At 50.6% G+C, this 16,433-nt stretch overlaps 1 protein-coding gene and 1 non-coding gene across 2 annotated transcripts; both read right to left on the bottom strand.

Moving 5' to 3' along the window:
* Window positions 1-7,588: 7,588 nt before the first annotated feature.
* Window positions 7,589-10,100, bottom strand: LOC139251698 (large ribosomal subunit protein uL16-like). Its single transcript, XM_070873268.1, has 2 exons — window positions 9,908-10,100; window positions 7,589-7,793 (listed from the first exon to the last, which is right to left on the bottom strand). Exons 1-2 carry the CDS (start codon window positions 10,055-10,057, stop codon window positions 7,638-7,640), a joined length of 306 nt encoding a protein of 101 aa, XP_070729369.1. The 5' UTR covers window positions 10,058-10,100; the 3' UTR covers window positions 7,589-7,637.
* On the bottom strand, window positions 9,337-9,472 carry LOC139251704 (small nucleolar RNA SNORA70). Its single transcript, XR_011591398.1, has one exon. It is a non-coding gene; the product is annotated as a small nucleolar RNA SNORA70 (small nucleolar RNA).
* Window positions 10,101-16,433: the final 6,333 nt, after the last annotated feature.

Genomic DNA, 16,433 nt, shown 5'->3' with positions numbered 1-16,433 from the left:
AACCGAGTGAACCTTCTCTGAACTGCCTCCAAAGCAAGTATATCCTTTCGTAAATATGGAAACCAAAACTGTACACCCCACGGAACAGCTCTCTCTTTCGCGAGTATTGGAGCCAGTGCCCCATGAATTGTAACCCACTTCTCCCACACCAATCTCTGAGCCAGGTATTGATCTCCCTGATTCTTTTGACCCTATGCCAATTTGCTTGTGCCTCAGGTAATAATGCAGAGATCATTATCTTTCTGGTTCAGCTTTTCAATTTAGTCCCTAGCTGCTCCAACTCTCTCAGCAGAACCTCCTTCTTAGTCCTACCTGTGTCATTGGTCCCTACATGTACCATGACAACTGGCTCCTTCCCCTCACATTCCACGTTCTTCTCCAGCCCGGAGGAGATGTCCTTTACCCTGGCACCGGGTAAGCTTACCCCCCCCCGCCCCCCACCACCCTGCCCGCCCCACACACACTTGCTTGGCTTTTTAAAATAAACATCAATGATTTAGATGAAGGAATTGAGTGTAATATCTCCAAGTTTGCAGATGACACTAAACTGGGTGGCAGTGTGAGCTGTGAGGAGGATGCTAAGAGGCTGCAGGGTGACTTGGACAGGTTAGGTGAGTGGGCAAACGCATGGCAGATGCAGTATAATGTGGATAAATGTGAGGTTATCCACTTTGGTGGCAAAAGCAGGAAGACAGAATATTATCTGAATGGTGACAGATTAGGAAAAGGGGAGGTGCAGCGAGACCTGGGTGTCATGGTACATCAGTCATTGAAGGTTGGCATGCAGGTACAGCAGGCGGTGAAGAAGGCAAATGGCATGTTGGCCTTCATAGCGAGAGGATTTGAGTATAGGAGCAGGGCGGTCTTACTGCAGTTGTACAGGGCCTTGGTGAGGCCACACCTTGAATATTGTGTTCAGTTTTGGTCTTCTATTCTGAGGAAGGACATTCTTGCTATTGAGGGAGTACAGCGAAGGTTCACCAGACTGATTCCCGGGATGGCAGGACTGACATATGAGGAGAGACTGGATCAACTGGGCTTGTATCCACTGGAGTTTAGAAGAATGAGAGGGGATCTCATAGAAACATACAAAATTCTGACGGGATTGGACAGGTTAGATGCAGGAAGAATGTTCCTGATGTTGGGGAAGTCCAGAACCAGGGGTCACAGTCTAAGGATAAGGGGTAAGCCACTTAGGACCGAGATGAGGAGAAACTTCTTCGCTCAGAGAGTGGTTAACCTGTGGAATTCTCTACCGCAGAGAGTTGTTGAGGCCAGTTCGTTAGATATATTCAAAAGGGAGTTAGATGTGGCCCTTACGGCTAAAGGGATCAAGGGGTATGGAGAGAAAGCAGGAATGGGGTACTGAGGTTGAATGATCAGCCATGATCTTATTGAATGGCCAAATGGCCTGCTCCTGCACCTAATTTCTATGTTTCTGTACCACAGTGCCTTGGTCAGTCTGCCTGTCCACCCCGCAGTCTGCACACTTGTCCACAAGGGTTGCAAGAACCTCAAATCTATTGGACAAGTGCGGGGACTGAGGCTAGTGCAATACAAGCTCCTGGATCCCCTTACCTGCTTCACTCGTAGTCACACCCTCCTGTCCCTGGACCACGTGTCAATTCGAAAGTATTTAATCTAGAGGCTGTGGCTGCCTCCTGTATCAAAAGGTCCCGGTAACTTTCTCCCTCCCCTTAACTCGGAGCCAAAGTTTGTCGAGCCGTAGACACTTACACGCAGATGTAGTCGCCCTGGACCAAAACGACCAGAAGCTCCCACATATTGCAGCAGCAACACATCTCCTGTTCTCCCATTATTTAATTAAATTCATTCGTTTAGTGTTAATCAAAGTATTTACCCTACATAGTTTATTAAATTAGTTAAATGAATTGTTCATTTTTAGAATTTTGTTCTACGCTCTATTTTAACGTAACACAAAACCTTAGCCCACAATCACTACCAATCATTTAGCTGCTTTTCCTGTGATGTCCCACAGCAGAGTTCTCCTCACCCCGGAGCTGTGCGATCTCCTGGGAGAGGCAAAAAAAAACAGATTAAAAACCCAGGCCCATTGGGGGAAAAAAATCTGGGGAAATTCCTCTCCGACCCAACCAGGCGATCAAAACTCGTCCAGGAGATGGCACTGGCCGTATGCTGTGGTCTGCTCTGGCCTTTATCCCCGCTCTCGGGCCTTGGTCGGTTCCCGCTCAGGTACACCGCCGCTCTGCGGAAAAAGGTAAGAAAAACAAGGGAGATCAACACCTCCCGCCCCCACCTCCCCGAACTCTCCCACTTGCCAAACCGAGGGCTAGACTTTCCCCTTTGCTGGCTATTGCCCCCAAAACACTCACATTTTCCCACCTTGTATTCCCACCGTGCCAAATCTTTGCCCACTCACTGAGCCCGTCTATATCCCGTTTGTGTCTTCACAATTTGCTTCCCCACTCATCTTTGTATCGTCAGCAAACTTGGCTACGTTACACTCGGTCCCTTCATCCAGGTCATTAATATAGATTGTAAATAGTTGAGGCCCCAGCACCGATCCCTGCGGCACCCCACTAGTTACTGATTGCCAACCGCAAAATGACCCATTTATCCCGACTCTCTGTTATCTGTTAGTCAGCCAATCCTCTATCCATGCTAATATATTACCCCCAACTCCGTGACCTTTTATCTTGTGCAGTAACCTTTTATGTGGCACCTTATCGAATACCTTCTGGAAATCCAAATACACCACATCCACTGGTTCCCCCTTATCTATCCTGCTCGATACATCCTTAAAAAACTCCAGCAAATTCGTCAAACATAATTTCCCTTTCATAAAACCATGCTGACTCTGCTTGATTGAATTATAAGAACATAAGAACTAGGAACAGGAGTAGGCCATCTAGCCCCTCGAGCCTGCTCCGCCATTCAACGGCTGGTCTGGCCGTGGACTCAGCTCCACTTACCCGCCCGCTCCCCGTAACCCTTAATTCCCTTATTGGTTAAAAATCTATCTATCTGTGATTTGAATACATTCAATGAGCTCGCCTCAACTGCTTCCCTTGGGCAGAGAATTCCACAGATTCACAACCCTCTGGGAGAAGACATTATTTTCCAAATGTCCTGCTACTGCTTCCTTAATAATTAACTCCAGCATTTTCCCAACCACAGACGTTAGGCTAACCGGTCTATAGTTTCCTGCTTTTTGTCTGCCTCATTTGAATACTGTGGGGGTGGGTAGCGAGTTCCACATTCTCACCAACTCTCTGCATATAATGTTATTTTTAACCAAGTTGTTTATTATTTAAATTAGCAAAAAATATTTCGTTTGATTTCTGAAACGTTCGCTGACACTACTTAAACTCAAAGAAAAGGCTCCAAAAAAAAAAAGTTTGACCATTTTGTCTAAGGGCGACGCTGGCAGTTACACCCCGCCTGGAGTAACTGTGTTCAGTTCTGGGCCCCCCCCCCACCCCCCCCCCCCACCCCCCCCGCACCTCAGGAGGGAAGTATCGGCCTGGGAGGGGTGTCAGCGCAGATTCACCAGAACGATACCCGGTGACTAAAAGGTGTTAAATCCCGCGGACAGGTAGCCGTAGACGAGGCTTGTCTTTCCTCAAGTATAGGAGACGCTGCCATTTTACCGGACCCCCGTGGCCCCGGGGCGAGCCGTACCTGGGTTCAAGTGTTCCTGCAGTCTCTCATACGCCTTATTCCAATTCGACGGATGTTCTCGCAGAAGCTCGATGAACTCGTCCAGCTCAAGGAAAATGCCCTTTATAATCGCCTCACTGCAGCAGGGATGCCACGCTAGCTCCCCACAGCCTAAGCCATTGCCGAGCAGGCAGCTTCTCCTGATCGTCTCCGCGGCAGTGAAGCTTAATGGCCCCAGGGCGCCCCGCCCTGTAAAGCGCGCAAATTGAATTCCTGTAGATGCCCCAAGCTTAACCCATTGTCTACCGGCGAGTGGAGCCCTCGCTTTGCCTGCATTTCGATAGCGCCTTTCACGGCCTCGGGACCTCCCAGTGCGCTCCACAGCCAAAGCAGTACTTTTTAATTTTGAAGCGTGCTCACTGTTGTAATGTGGGACACGTGCCATCAATTTGCGCACAGCAAGCTCCCACAATCCGCACCGTGACACAGATCATCTGTTGGTTGAGGAATAAATATTGGCCCCAGGACACCGGGGAGAACTCCCCCCCACACCCCTTGCTCTTTTCCCAATAGTGGCCGTGGGACCTTTCACGTCTCGTCCCCGATTCAAGTCCAGCACGTGAAATAATATTTAACAGGGTCGGACTTTGCCAGGAACATGCAACTCCATCTCGGGAAGGATGCGGAGGCCTGAGAGATTGGCACAGAAAAGATTTACCAGAATGGTTCCAGGGATGAGGGACTTCAGTGACGTAGAGAGACTGCAGAAGCTGGGGTTGTTCTCCTTCGAGCAGAGAAGGTTAAGAGATTTGAGTGTAAAATATTTGATTATAAAGACTTGGATTTATAAAACGTCTTTCACCACCACCGGACGTCTCAAAGCGCTTTACGGCCAATGGCGTACTTTTGGAGTGTAGTCACTGTTGTAATGTGGGAAACGCGGCAGCCAATTTGCGCACAGCAAGCTCCCACACACAGCAATGTGATAACAACCAGGTTATGTTCACAATAATGTAACTGAGTACTGTAGGCATGAGTATGTGTGACCTTAGCTCCTTTAATCTAACTCCAGAGTGTTGGTACAGCATGGGAGGCCTGCTTATATACAGTGCTCCCAAGGGATGCTGGGATCCCTTGGGACTCCCAACAGGTACGCCCTCTGGTGTCAGTAGGATACTGGTTACATAGGGTTACATACATAACAGACCAGATCATGTGTTTTTTTGTTATGCTGATTGAGGGAAAAAATATTGGCCCAGGTCACCAGGGGTAACTCTGCTGCTCTTCTTCGAAATAGTGTCCATGGGATCTTTTACATCTCTGGTTACAGGTGTGGTGCCAGAGGACCGCTAATAATGTAAATTTGTTGAAAAAGGGAGAAAGGGATCGACCGAGTAATTGTGGGCCAGTCAGCCGAGCCTCGGTGGTGGAAAAAATCCTGAGGGACAGGATAAATCTTCATTTGGAAAGACATGGATGAATCAGGGACAGTCAGCGTGGATTTGTTGGGGGAAGGTCGTGTCTAACTCACTTGATTGAATTTTGAGAGGAGGTAACCAGGAGGGTCAATGAGGGCAGTGTGTACGATGTAGTGTACATGGATTTTAGCAAAGCTTTTGAGAAGGTCCCACATGGCAGACTGGTCACGAAAGTAAAAGCCCCTGGGATCCAGGGCAAAGTGGCAAGTTGGATCCAAAATGGGCTCAAAGGCAGGAAGCAAAGGGTAATGGTCGATGGGTGTTTTTGTGACTGGAAGGATATTTCCAGTGGGGTTCCACAGGGCTCAGTGCTGGGTCCCTTGCTTTTTGTGGAACATTATCAATGACTTGGACTTGAATGTTGGGGGTATGATTAAGAAGTTTGCCGATGACACTAAGATCGGCCGTGTGGTTGATAATGAAGAAGAAAGCTGCGGACTGCAGGAAGATATCGATGAACTGGTCAGGTGGGCAGAACAGTGGCAAATGGAGTTCGATCCGGAGACGTGTGAGGTAATGCATTTAGGGAGGGCTAACAAGGCGAGGGAATACACATTAAATGGTACTACACTGAAAAGTTGAGAGAAACAAAGGGACCTTGGAGTGCAGGTCCACAGATCCCTGAAGGTAGCAGGCCAGGTAGATAAGGTGGTTAAGGCGGCATACGGAATACTTGCCTTTATTGGCCGAGGCATGGAATACAAGAGCAGGGAGGTTATGCTTGAACTGTATACAACACTGGTTAGGCCGCAGCTGGAGTACTGCGTGCAATTCTGGTCACGTGACAGGAAGGATGTGATCGCACTGAAGAGGGTGTAAACGAGATTTACCAGGATGTTGCCTGGACTGGAGAATTCAGGGTATGAGGAAAGATTGGAGAGGCTGGGGTTGTTTTCCTTGGAACAGAGGAGGCTGAGGGGAGACCTGATTGAGGTGTACAAAATGATGAGGGGCCTGGATAGTGGATAGGACGGACCTGTTTCCCTTGGCAGAGGGGTCAACAACCAGGGGGCAGAGATTGAAAGTAATTGGGGGGAGGTTTAGAGGGGATTTGAGGGGAAATGTCTTCACCCAGAGGGTGGTGGGGGTCTGGGGCGGAACTCACGGCCTGAAAGGGCGGTAGAGGCAGAAACCCTCACATTTGGATGTGCAGCTTGAAGTGCCGTAACCCACAGGGCTACGGATCGAGAGCTGGAAAGTGGGATTAGGCCGGGATGGCTCTTGGTCGGCCGGCGCGGGACACGATGGGCCGAAATGGCATCCTTCCGTGCTGTAACTTTATGATTCCATGACTAATGTCTCCTTATGTGGTTCGGTGTCAAATTTTGCTTGATAATGGTTCCTGTGAGTGTCTCCAGGGAAAGGCACTGAAGACGATGGAGATAGAAAGAGATTTAGGCTTTCTAGTGCTCACATCCTTAAAGGTACAGGAGCAGTGCTATGCAATGATAGCACAAGCAAATATGGTGTTGGGGTATATGCATAGGACAACTGAGTATAAGACGAGGCGTACTGTTTTGTCCTTGTACAAACCTCAAATCAGGCCACACTTGGAATACTAGGTCCAGTTTTGGCCACCTCACATGGTGGGTGATATTGAGGCTCTGGAAAGGATGAAGATGAGGGCCACAAGACTAATTCCAAGTCTAAAGCTTCTCAGTTATCAAGATAGGCTAAAAGAGTTCAGACTCTATACATTAGATTAGTAATTAAATAGGTTATCCCCAGCATCGAAGCACTGACCACACTTGATCAGCTCCACTGGGCAGGGCCACATTGTCCGCATGCCCCCGACACGAGACTCCCAAAGCAAGCGCTCTACTCGGAACTCCTTCATGGCAAACGAGCCAAAGGTGGGCAGAGGAAACATTACAAGGGACCACCCTCAAAGCCTCCCTGATTAAGTGCAACATCCCCACCGACACCTGGGAGTCCCTGGGCCCAAAGACCAGTCCGCCCTAAGTGGAGGAAGTGCATCCGGGAGGGGCGCTGAGCACCTCGAGTCTCGTCGCCGAGAGCGTGCAGAAACCAAGCGCAGGCAACGGAAGGAGCGTGCGGCAAACCAGTCCCACCCTCCCCTTCCCTCAACCACTGTCTGTCCCACCTGTGACAGGGACTGTGGCTCCCGTATTGGGCTGTTCAGCCACCCAAGAACTCACTTTTAGATTGGAAGCAAGTCTTCCTCGATTCCAAGGGACTGCCTATGATGATGATGGCTGAGGGAGCGCCGCACCAGCGGAGGGGCGGGACCGAGGGAGCGCCGCGCTGTCGGAGGGGCGGGACCGAGGGAGCGCCGCGCCGTCGGAGGGGCGGGACCGAGGGAGCGCCGTGCCGTCGGAGGGGCGGGACCGAGGGAGCGCCGCCCTCCATGGGACGAAATGAACAGCACGGGTTGGAGGGACTGTAAAACTTCCGGTTGAGTGACCAGGAGCCGCTCAGGACACCGCAGGAATTCAGAAGACGGAATACACTGTCTATAGTTTTTTTTAATTTTTAAACGCTTTGAGGAAGCCACATTTACACGGCGTGGAGAGCACGCCAGATGTTAAGAGGACCTCTCCTGGGGATGTACTTGACCCCACAGCCGTCAGGAACCAGGCGTTTCTCAGCCACCATGTCATCAAAGTCCGCCATGTTGAACTTGGTGAATCCCCATTTCTTCGATATGTGAATCTGAGGGGAGAGGGGGGAGGTAGAGAGGTCAGCAGAGGCCACACACACACCGACACCACATCGCACTCCCTCCTGATGTGAACCAACAATGCATCCCCCACCCCCCCCCCCACCCCAAGTGATATTCCACTGTGGAGTGCAGCGCACACACAACCACTAAGTGCCACACAGTAATCAGGAGCAGGAACCCACCCCCCAGCCACTCGCACCCCACCCGGCGCGCGACATTAAAACGACACGGGCGGCCAGAGATGGAAAGCTGGGATGCTGAGCATTGAACAACACTATCGCAATGCTCAGAAGAAGGGACCCATAAGAACATAAGAAATAGGAGCAGGAGTCGGCCATTCGAGCCTGTTCCGCCATTTAATATGATCATGGCTGATCCAATCATGGACTCAGCTCCACTTCCCTGCCCGCCCCCTTATCGGTTAAGAAACTGTCTATCTCTGTCTTAAATATATTCAATGTCCCGGCTTCCACAGCTCTCTGAGGCAGCGAATTCCAGATTTACAACCGAAAAGAAATTCCTCCTCATCTCAGTTTTAAATGGGCGGTCCCTTATTCTAAGACCATGCCCCCTAGTTCTAGTCTCCCCCATCAGTGGAAACATCCTCTCTGCATCCACCTTGTCGAGCCCCCTCATAATCTTATACATTTCGATAAGATCACACCTCATTCTTCTGAACTCCAATGAGTAGAGGCCCAACCTCCTCAACCTTTCCTCATTGAGTCAACCCCCTCATCTCCGGAATCAACCGAGTGAACCTTCTCTGAACTGCCTCCAAAGTATATCCTTTCGTAAAAATGGAAACCAAAACTGCGCGCAGTACTCCAGGTGTGGCCTCACCAATACCCTGTATAACTGGAGCAAGACTTCCCTGCTTTTATACTCCATCCCCTTTGCAATAAAGGCCAAGATTCCATTGGCCTTCCTGATCACTTGCTGTACCTGCATACTAACCTTTTGTGTTTCATGTACAAGTACCCCCAGGTCCCGCTGTACTGCAGCACTTTGCAATCTTTCTCCATTTAAATAATAACTTGCTCTTTGATTTTTCTTTCTGCCAATGTGCATGACCTCACACTTTCCAACATTATACCCCATCTGCAAAATTTTTGCCCACTCACTTAGCCTGTCTGTGTCCTTTTGCAGATTTTGTGTGTCCTCCTCACACATTTAAGATGGAGGAGGAGGAATTTCTTCTCTTGAGGGTCGTGACTCTTTGGAACTCTCTGCCCCAGAGAGCTGTGGGGGGCTGGGTCATTGAATATATTTACGGTGGAGATAGACAGATTTTTGAGCGATAAGGGAGTGAAGGGTTATGGGGAGCGGGCGGGGAAGTGGAGCTGAGTCCATGATCGGATCAGCCGCGATCTTATTGAATGGCGGACGGAGCAGGCTCAAGGGGCCTCCTCCTGCTCCTTTTTCTTACGTACAGGAGACAGCAGATGCACACAGCCGCGTCGAGGTGGACAAACTCGACAATTCCACCCCAAAAGCGCGCACGCCTCACAGCTCAAGCTGGTGGCCGCGGTTTACACATGTCTCAGAGGTCCCTTAGAGCGCTCTGTATGGAGAGACAAAGCACATACACAACCAGAGAGTGTTACTGTATGCAGCCATTGCACACCGGCATTCGACAAGACAAAAAGCCGGTCGGCTTAATTGACTGCAAGGCCCCCCCCCCCCCAACCACCCAACCCTGGGCAGGCCAGGAACCGACGGCAGGTACAACGCCCGAAATCCAAATCCCCGGGGACAGAGTCCGCTCCAGCTTTCGGGGCTTCCCGGATTTCAGCCAAGAAAACCGGCGGTCCGGAATCCGGAATCCTCGCCGGGTTTTAAGCCGGGCGAGGCCCGAAATCAAGAGTTTGGTCGGCGTCCGGACTTGAGACTCGACTTTTCTCGCCTGAAATCTGGAATCCTTGACCGAGTCGGCGGCAGATTGCGCCTCGCAAAAACGTCCGGTTTACGGACAACAATAGCGGCTACACACAAAATGTTAGTTTTTTTTTTTGGTGGGCGATTCTGGTTTTCGGAGGTCTGGATGCACGTATGACCCTTTCAGTACAGGATACCCCCCCCACTCCCCAAACCGTCGCCGAGTTACCTTCTGGCGCCCAGGGAACTTGAACTTGGCCCTGCGGAGAGCCTCGATCACATGCTCCTTGTTTTGGGTCTTGGTGCGCACGGACATGATGACCTGGCCAATGTTGACTCGGGCCACGGTGCCCTGGGGCTTACCAAAGGCCCCACGCATTCCAGTCTGGAGCCTGCAGAGAGAGGGAGAGAGAGAGAGAGAGATCAGTGTCGTAAGAAACAGGAGCAGGAGTCGGCCATTCGGCCCCTCGAGCCTGCTCCGTTATTCAATAAGATCATGGTTGATCCGATCATGGACTCAGCTCCACTTCCCTGCCCGATCCCCAAAACCCTTCACTCCCTTATCGCTCAAAAATCTGTCCATCTCCACCGTAAATATATTCAATGACCCAGCCTCCACAGCTCTCTGGGGCAGAGAATTCCGATTCACCACCCTCAGAAGAAATTCCTCATCTCCGTTTTAAATGGACGACCCCTTATTCTGAGACTATACCCCCCCCCGCCCCCTAGTTCTAGATTCCCCCCACGAGGGGGAAACATCCTCTCTGCATATACCCTGTCGAGCCCCCTCAGTATCTTATACGTTTCAATAAGATCGCCTCTCATTCTTCTGAATTCCAATGAGTAGAGGCCCAACCCGCTCAACCTTTCCTCATAAGTCAACCCCCTCATCCCCGGAATCAACCGAGTGAACCTTCTCTGAACTGCCTCCAGTGCAAGTGTGTATCGTCATAAATACGGAGACCAAAACTGCACGCAGTACTCCAGGTGTGGCCTCACCAGCGCCCTGTACAGTTGTAGCAGGACTTCTCTGCTTTTATACTCCTCCCCCCGGCAATAAAGGTTAACAATTAATTTGCCTTCCTGATTATTTATATCGGCACACACACATTCACCGACAGAACTCACAGCTAAGATAACGGGATCGAGGTGGCAGACGGAATACTTGCCTTTATTAGCCGAGTACAAGAGCAGTGGGGGTTATGCTTGAGCTGTATAAAACTAGTTAGGCCACAGCCGGCGGAGAGCTGCGCTTGGTGGAGATTTTGTTCCAGACCCTGATGAGGTCCCTGTAAAAGACAGGCAGCTCCCGGAGGGTGGTCCTGACAACCCCCAAGTTCACAAACAGTAGCTGCGTGTCGCAGTTGAGGCCGTGCTGCTGGCGGAAGAAATACGTCGCCAGAGCACACCACCTAGGAGGGGGCTCGACGTAAAGGTATCTCTGCAGGGTCTGAAGACGGAAAGTCGCGAGCTGGGCGCTGACGCACACCAACGACTGACCGCCCTCCTCAAGCGGGAGACTCAAGACCGCCGCAGAGACCCAGTGCTTCCTGTTGTTCCAGAAGAAGTCCACCAGCTTCTTCTGTATCTTGGCGACAAACGCAGGGGGAGGGGTCAAAGTGACCAGCCGATACCACAACATTGCGGCCACCAGCTGGTATATGACTAGCGCTCGACCCCTGTAGGACAGCACTCGGAGCAGTCCTGTCCAGCGCCCTAGGCGAGCGGCGACCTTGGCCTCCAGCTCCTGCCAGTTCACCGGCCAGGCTTCCTCGTTGGGGCTAAGGTAGACTCCCAGATAGAGGAGATGGGTCGTGCTCCAGGTAAAAGGCCTGAGCTCCTCCGGCAGGGAGTCCACCCGCCATTGACCCACCAGCAGTCCGGAACATTTCTCCCAGTTGATCCTGGCGGAGGACGCGGCCGAGTAAATCTCCTGGCACTCACGCATCCTCCGCAGGTCAGCGGGATCCTCTACCGCGAGGAGCACATCATCGGGGTAAGCTGAGAGGACGACCTCCACGCCCGGCCCTTGCAGAGCCAGTCCCGTCAACCTCGTCCGCAGGAGGCGCAGGAAAGGCTCCACGCAAATGGCATATAACTGGCCGGACATGGGGCATCCCTGGCGCACCCCTCTCCTAAAGCGAAGGGGCGCCGTCAAGGACCCGTTAACCTTAATCAGACACTCCGCGGCGGCGTACAAAAGTCGGATCCGGGCGACGAAATGCGTCCCGAACCCGAAAGCGCGCAGAGTTCCGAGCAGATAGTCGTGATCCACCCTGTCGAACGCCTTCTCTTGGTCGAGAGATAGGAAGGCGACCGACAGACCAGCCTCCTGGGAATGATGGATGAGGTCCCGGACCAGATGGACGTTGTCGTGGATTGTCCGGCCCGGGACCGTGTAGGACTGGTCGGGGTGGATCATGTGGTCCAGCACGGCACCAAGGCGAGCAGACATCGCCCTGGCGAAGATTTTGTAGTCCGTGCTGAGGAGGGAGACCGGGCGCCAGTTCTTAAGAAGGCGGAGATCGCCCTTCTTAGGCAGCAGGACGATGACTGCCCTGCGCTCCTTGTGCATGAATCCCAAAAAGTTAGTTTGCAGGTGCAGCAGGTAATCGGGAAGGCGAATGGAATGTTGGCCTTCATTGCGAGAGGGATGGAGTACAAAAGCAGGGAGGTCCTGCTGCAACTGTATAGGGTATTGGTGAGGCCGCACCTGGAGTACTGCGTGCAGTTTTGGTCACCTTACTTAAGGAAGGATATACTGGCTTTGGAGGGGGTACAGAGACGATTCACTAGGCTGATTCCGGAGATGAGAGGGTTACCTTATGATGATAGATTGAGTAGACTGGGTCTTTACTCGTTGGAATTCAGAAGGATGAGGGGTGATCTTATAGAAACATTGAAAATAATGAAAGGGGATAGACAAGATTGAGGCAGAGAGGTTGTTTCCGCTGGTCGGGGAGACTAGAACTAGGGGGCACAGCCTCAAAATACGGGGGAGCCAATTTAAAACCAAGTTGAGAAGGAATTTCTTCTCCCAGAGGGTTGTGAATCTGTGGAATTCTCTGCCCAAGGAAGCAGTTGAGGCTAGCTCATTGAATGTATTCAAGTCACAGATAGATAGATTTTTAACCAATGAGGGAATTAAGGGTTACAGGGAGCGGGCGGGTAAGTGGAGCTGAGTCCACGGCTAGATCAGCCATGATCTTGTTGAATGGCGGAGCAGGCTCGAGGGGCTAGATGGCCTACTCCTGTTCCTAATTCTTATGTTCTTATGTTCGTATATAGCACCTTCAATGTAGTAAAACGTCCCAAGATGCTTCACAGGAGTCATTATCAAACAAAATTTGATACCGAGCTGCACGAGAGGAAATTAATCAGAGAAAATCATAGAAATGTATGGCATAGAAAGAGGCCATTCAGCCCATCGTGTCCGCGTGGCCGACAAACAGCTAGTCAGCCTAATCCCACTTTCCATCTCTTGGTCCATAGACCTGTAGCTCTTAAAAACATAAGAAATAGGAGCAGGGGTCGGCCATTCGGCCCCTCGAGCCTGCTCCACCATTCAATACAATCATGGCTGATCTGATCATGGACTCAGCTCCACTTCCCCGCCCGCTCCCCATAACCCTCAACTCCCTTATCGCTCAAAAATCAGTCTATCTCCACCTTAAATATATTCAGTGACCCAGCATCCACAGCTCTCTGGGGCAGAGAATTCCACAGATTCACCAGAAGAAATTCCTCCTCATCTCAGTTTTAAATGGGCGGCCCCTTGTTCTAAGACCATATCCCCTAGTTCTAGTCTCCCCCATCAGTGGAAATATCCTCTCTGCATCCACCTTGTCGAGCCCCCCTCATAATCTTATACGTTTCGATAAGATCATCTCTCATCCTTCTGAATTCCAATGAGTAGAGCCTAACCTGGTCTGCCTTTCCTCGTAAGTCAACCCCCTCATCTCTGGAATCAACCGAGTGAACCTTCTCTGAACTGCCTCCAAAGCAAGTATATCCTTTCGTAAATATGGAAACCAAAACTGTACACCCCACGGAACAGCTCTCTCTTTCGCGAGTATTGGAGCCAGTGCCCCATGAATTGTAACCCACTTCTCCCACACCAACCTCTGAGCCAGGTATTGATCTCCCTGATTCTTTTGACCCTATGCCAATTTGCTTGTGCCTCAGGTAATAATGCACAGATCATTATCTTTCTGGTTCAGCTTTTCAATTTAGTCCCTAGCTGCTCCAACTCTCTCAGCAGAACCTCCTTCTTAGTCCTACCTGTGTCATTGGTCCCTACATGTACCATGACAACTGGCTCCTTCCCCTCACATTCCACGTTCTTCTCCAGCCCGGAGGAGATGTCCTTTACCCTGGCACCGGGTAAGCTTACCCCCCCCCCGCCCCCCACACCCTGCCCGCCCCACACACACTTGCTTGGCTTTTTAAAATAAACATCAATGATTTAGATGAAGGAATTGAGTGTAATATCTCCAAGTTTGCAGATGACACTAAACTGGGTGGCAGTGTGAGCTGTGAGGAGGATGCTAAGAGGCTGCAGGGTGACTTGGACAGGTTAGGTGAGTGGGCAAACGCATAGCAGATGCAGTATAATGTGGATAAATGTGAGGTTATCCACTTTGGTGGCAAAAGCAGGAAGACAGAATATTATCTGAATGGTGACAGATTAGGAAAAGGGGAGGTGCAGCGAGACCTGGGTGTCATGGTACATCAGTCATTGAAGGTTGGCATGCAGGTACAGCAGGCGGTGAAGAAGGCAAATTGCATGTTGGCCTTCATAGCGAGAGGATTTGAGTATAGGAGCAGGGCGGTCTTACTGCAGTTGTACAGGGCCTTGGTGAGGCCACACCTTGAATATTGTGTTCAGTTTTGGTCTCCTATTCTGAGGAAGGACATTCTTGCTATTGAGGGAGTACAGCGAAGGTTCACCAGACTGATTCCCGGGATGGCAGGACTGACATATGAGGAGAGACTGGATCAACTGGGCTTGTATCCACTGGAGTTTAGAAGAATGAGAGGGGATCTCATAGAAACATACAAAATTCTGACGGGATTGGACAGGTTAGATGCAGGAAGAATGTTCCTGATGTTGGGGAAGTCCAGAACCAGGGGACACAGTCTAAGGATAAGGGGTAAGCCACTTAGGACCGAGATGAGGAGAAACTTCTTCGCTCAGAGAGTGGTTAACCTGTGGAATTCTCTACCGCAGAGAGTTGTTGAGGCCAGTTCGTTAGATATATTCAAAAGGGAGTTAGATGTGGCCCTTACGGCTAAAGGGATCAAGGGGTATGGAGAGAAAGCAGGAATGGGGTACTGAGGTTGAATGATCAGCCATGATCTTATTGAATGGCCGAATGGCCTGCTCCTGCACCTAATTTCTATGTTTCTGTACCACAGTGCCTTGGTCAGTCTGCCTGTCCACCCCGCAGTCTGCACACTTGTCCACAAGGGTTGCAAGAACCTCAAATCTATTGGACAAGTGCGGGGACTGAGGCTAGTGCAATACAAGCTCCTGGATCCCCTTACCTGCTTCACTCGTAGTCACACCCTCCTGTCCCTGGACCACGTGTCAATTCGAAAGTATTTAATCTAGAGGCTGTGGCTGCCTCCTGTATCAAAAGGTCCCGGTAACTTTCTCCCTCCCCTTAACTCGGAGCCAAAGTTTGTCGAGCCGTAGACACTTACACGCAGATGTAGTCGCCCTGGACCAAAACGACCAGAAGCTCCCACATATTGCAGCAGCAACACATCTCCTGTTCTCCCATTATTTAATTAAATTCATTCGTTTAGTGTTAATCAAAGTATTTACCCTACATAGTTTATTAAATTAGTTAAATGAATTGTTCATTTTTAGAATTTTGTTCTACGCTCTATTTTAACGTAACACAAAACCTTAGCCCACAATCACTACGAATCATTTAGCTGCTTTTCCTGTGATGTCCCACAGCAGAGTTCTCCTCACCCCGGAGCTGTGCGATCTCCTGGGAGAGGCAAAAAAAAACAGATTAAAAACCCAGGCCCATTGGGGGAAAAAAATCTGGGGAAATTCCTCTCCGACCCACCCAGGCGATCAAAACTCGTCCAGGAGATGGCACTGGCCGTATGCTGTGGTCTGCTCTGGCCTTTATCCCCGCTCTCGGGCCTTGGTCGGTTCCCGCTCAGGTACACCGCCGCTCTGCGGAAAAAGGTAAGAAAAACAAGGGAGATCAACACCTCCCGCCCCCACCTCCCCGAACTCTCCCACTTGCCAAACCGAGGGCTAGACTTTCCCCTTTGCTGGCTATTGCCCCCAAAACACTCACATTTTCCCACCTTGTATTCCCACCGTGCCAAATCTTTGCCCACTCACTGAGCCCGTCTATATCCCGTTTGTGTCTTCACAATTTGCTTCCCCACTCATCTTTGTATCGTCAGCAAACTTGGCTACGTTACACTCGGTCCCTTCATCCAGGTCATTAATATAGATTGTAAATAGTTGAGGCCCCAGCACCGATCCCTGCGGCACCCCACTAGTTACTGATTGCCAACCGCAAAATGACCCATTTATCCCGACTCTCTGTTATCTGTTAGTCAGCCAATCCTCTATCCATGCTAATATATTACCCCCAACTCCGTGACCTTTTATCTTGTGCAGTAACCTTTTATGTGGCACCTTATCGAATACCTTCTGGAAATCCAAATACACCACATTCACTGGTTCCCCCTTATCTATCCTGCTCGATACATCCTTAAAA

Source organism: Pristiophorus japonicus, unplaced genomic scaffold, assembly GCF_044704955.1.
Source record: "Pristiophorus japonicus isolate sPriJap1 unplaced genomic scaffold, sPriJap1.hap1 HAP1_SCAFFOLD_432, whole genome shotgun sequence".
NCBI lineage: Eukaryota > Metazoa > Chordata > Chondrichthyes > Pristiophoridae > Pristiophorus > Pristiophorus japonicus.
The sequence above is the reverse complement of the archived record's forward strand: the minus strand, read 5'-3'. Positions and strand labels throughout refer to the sequence as shown.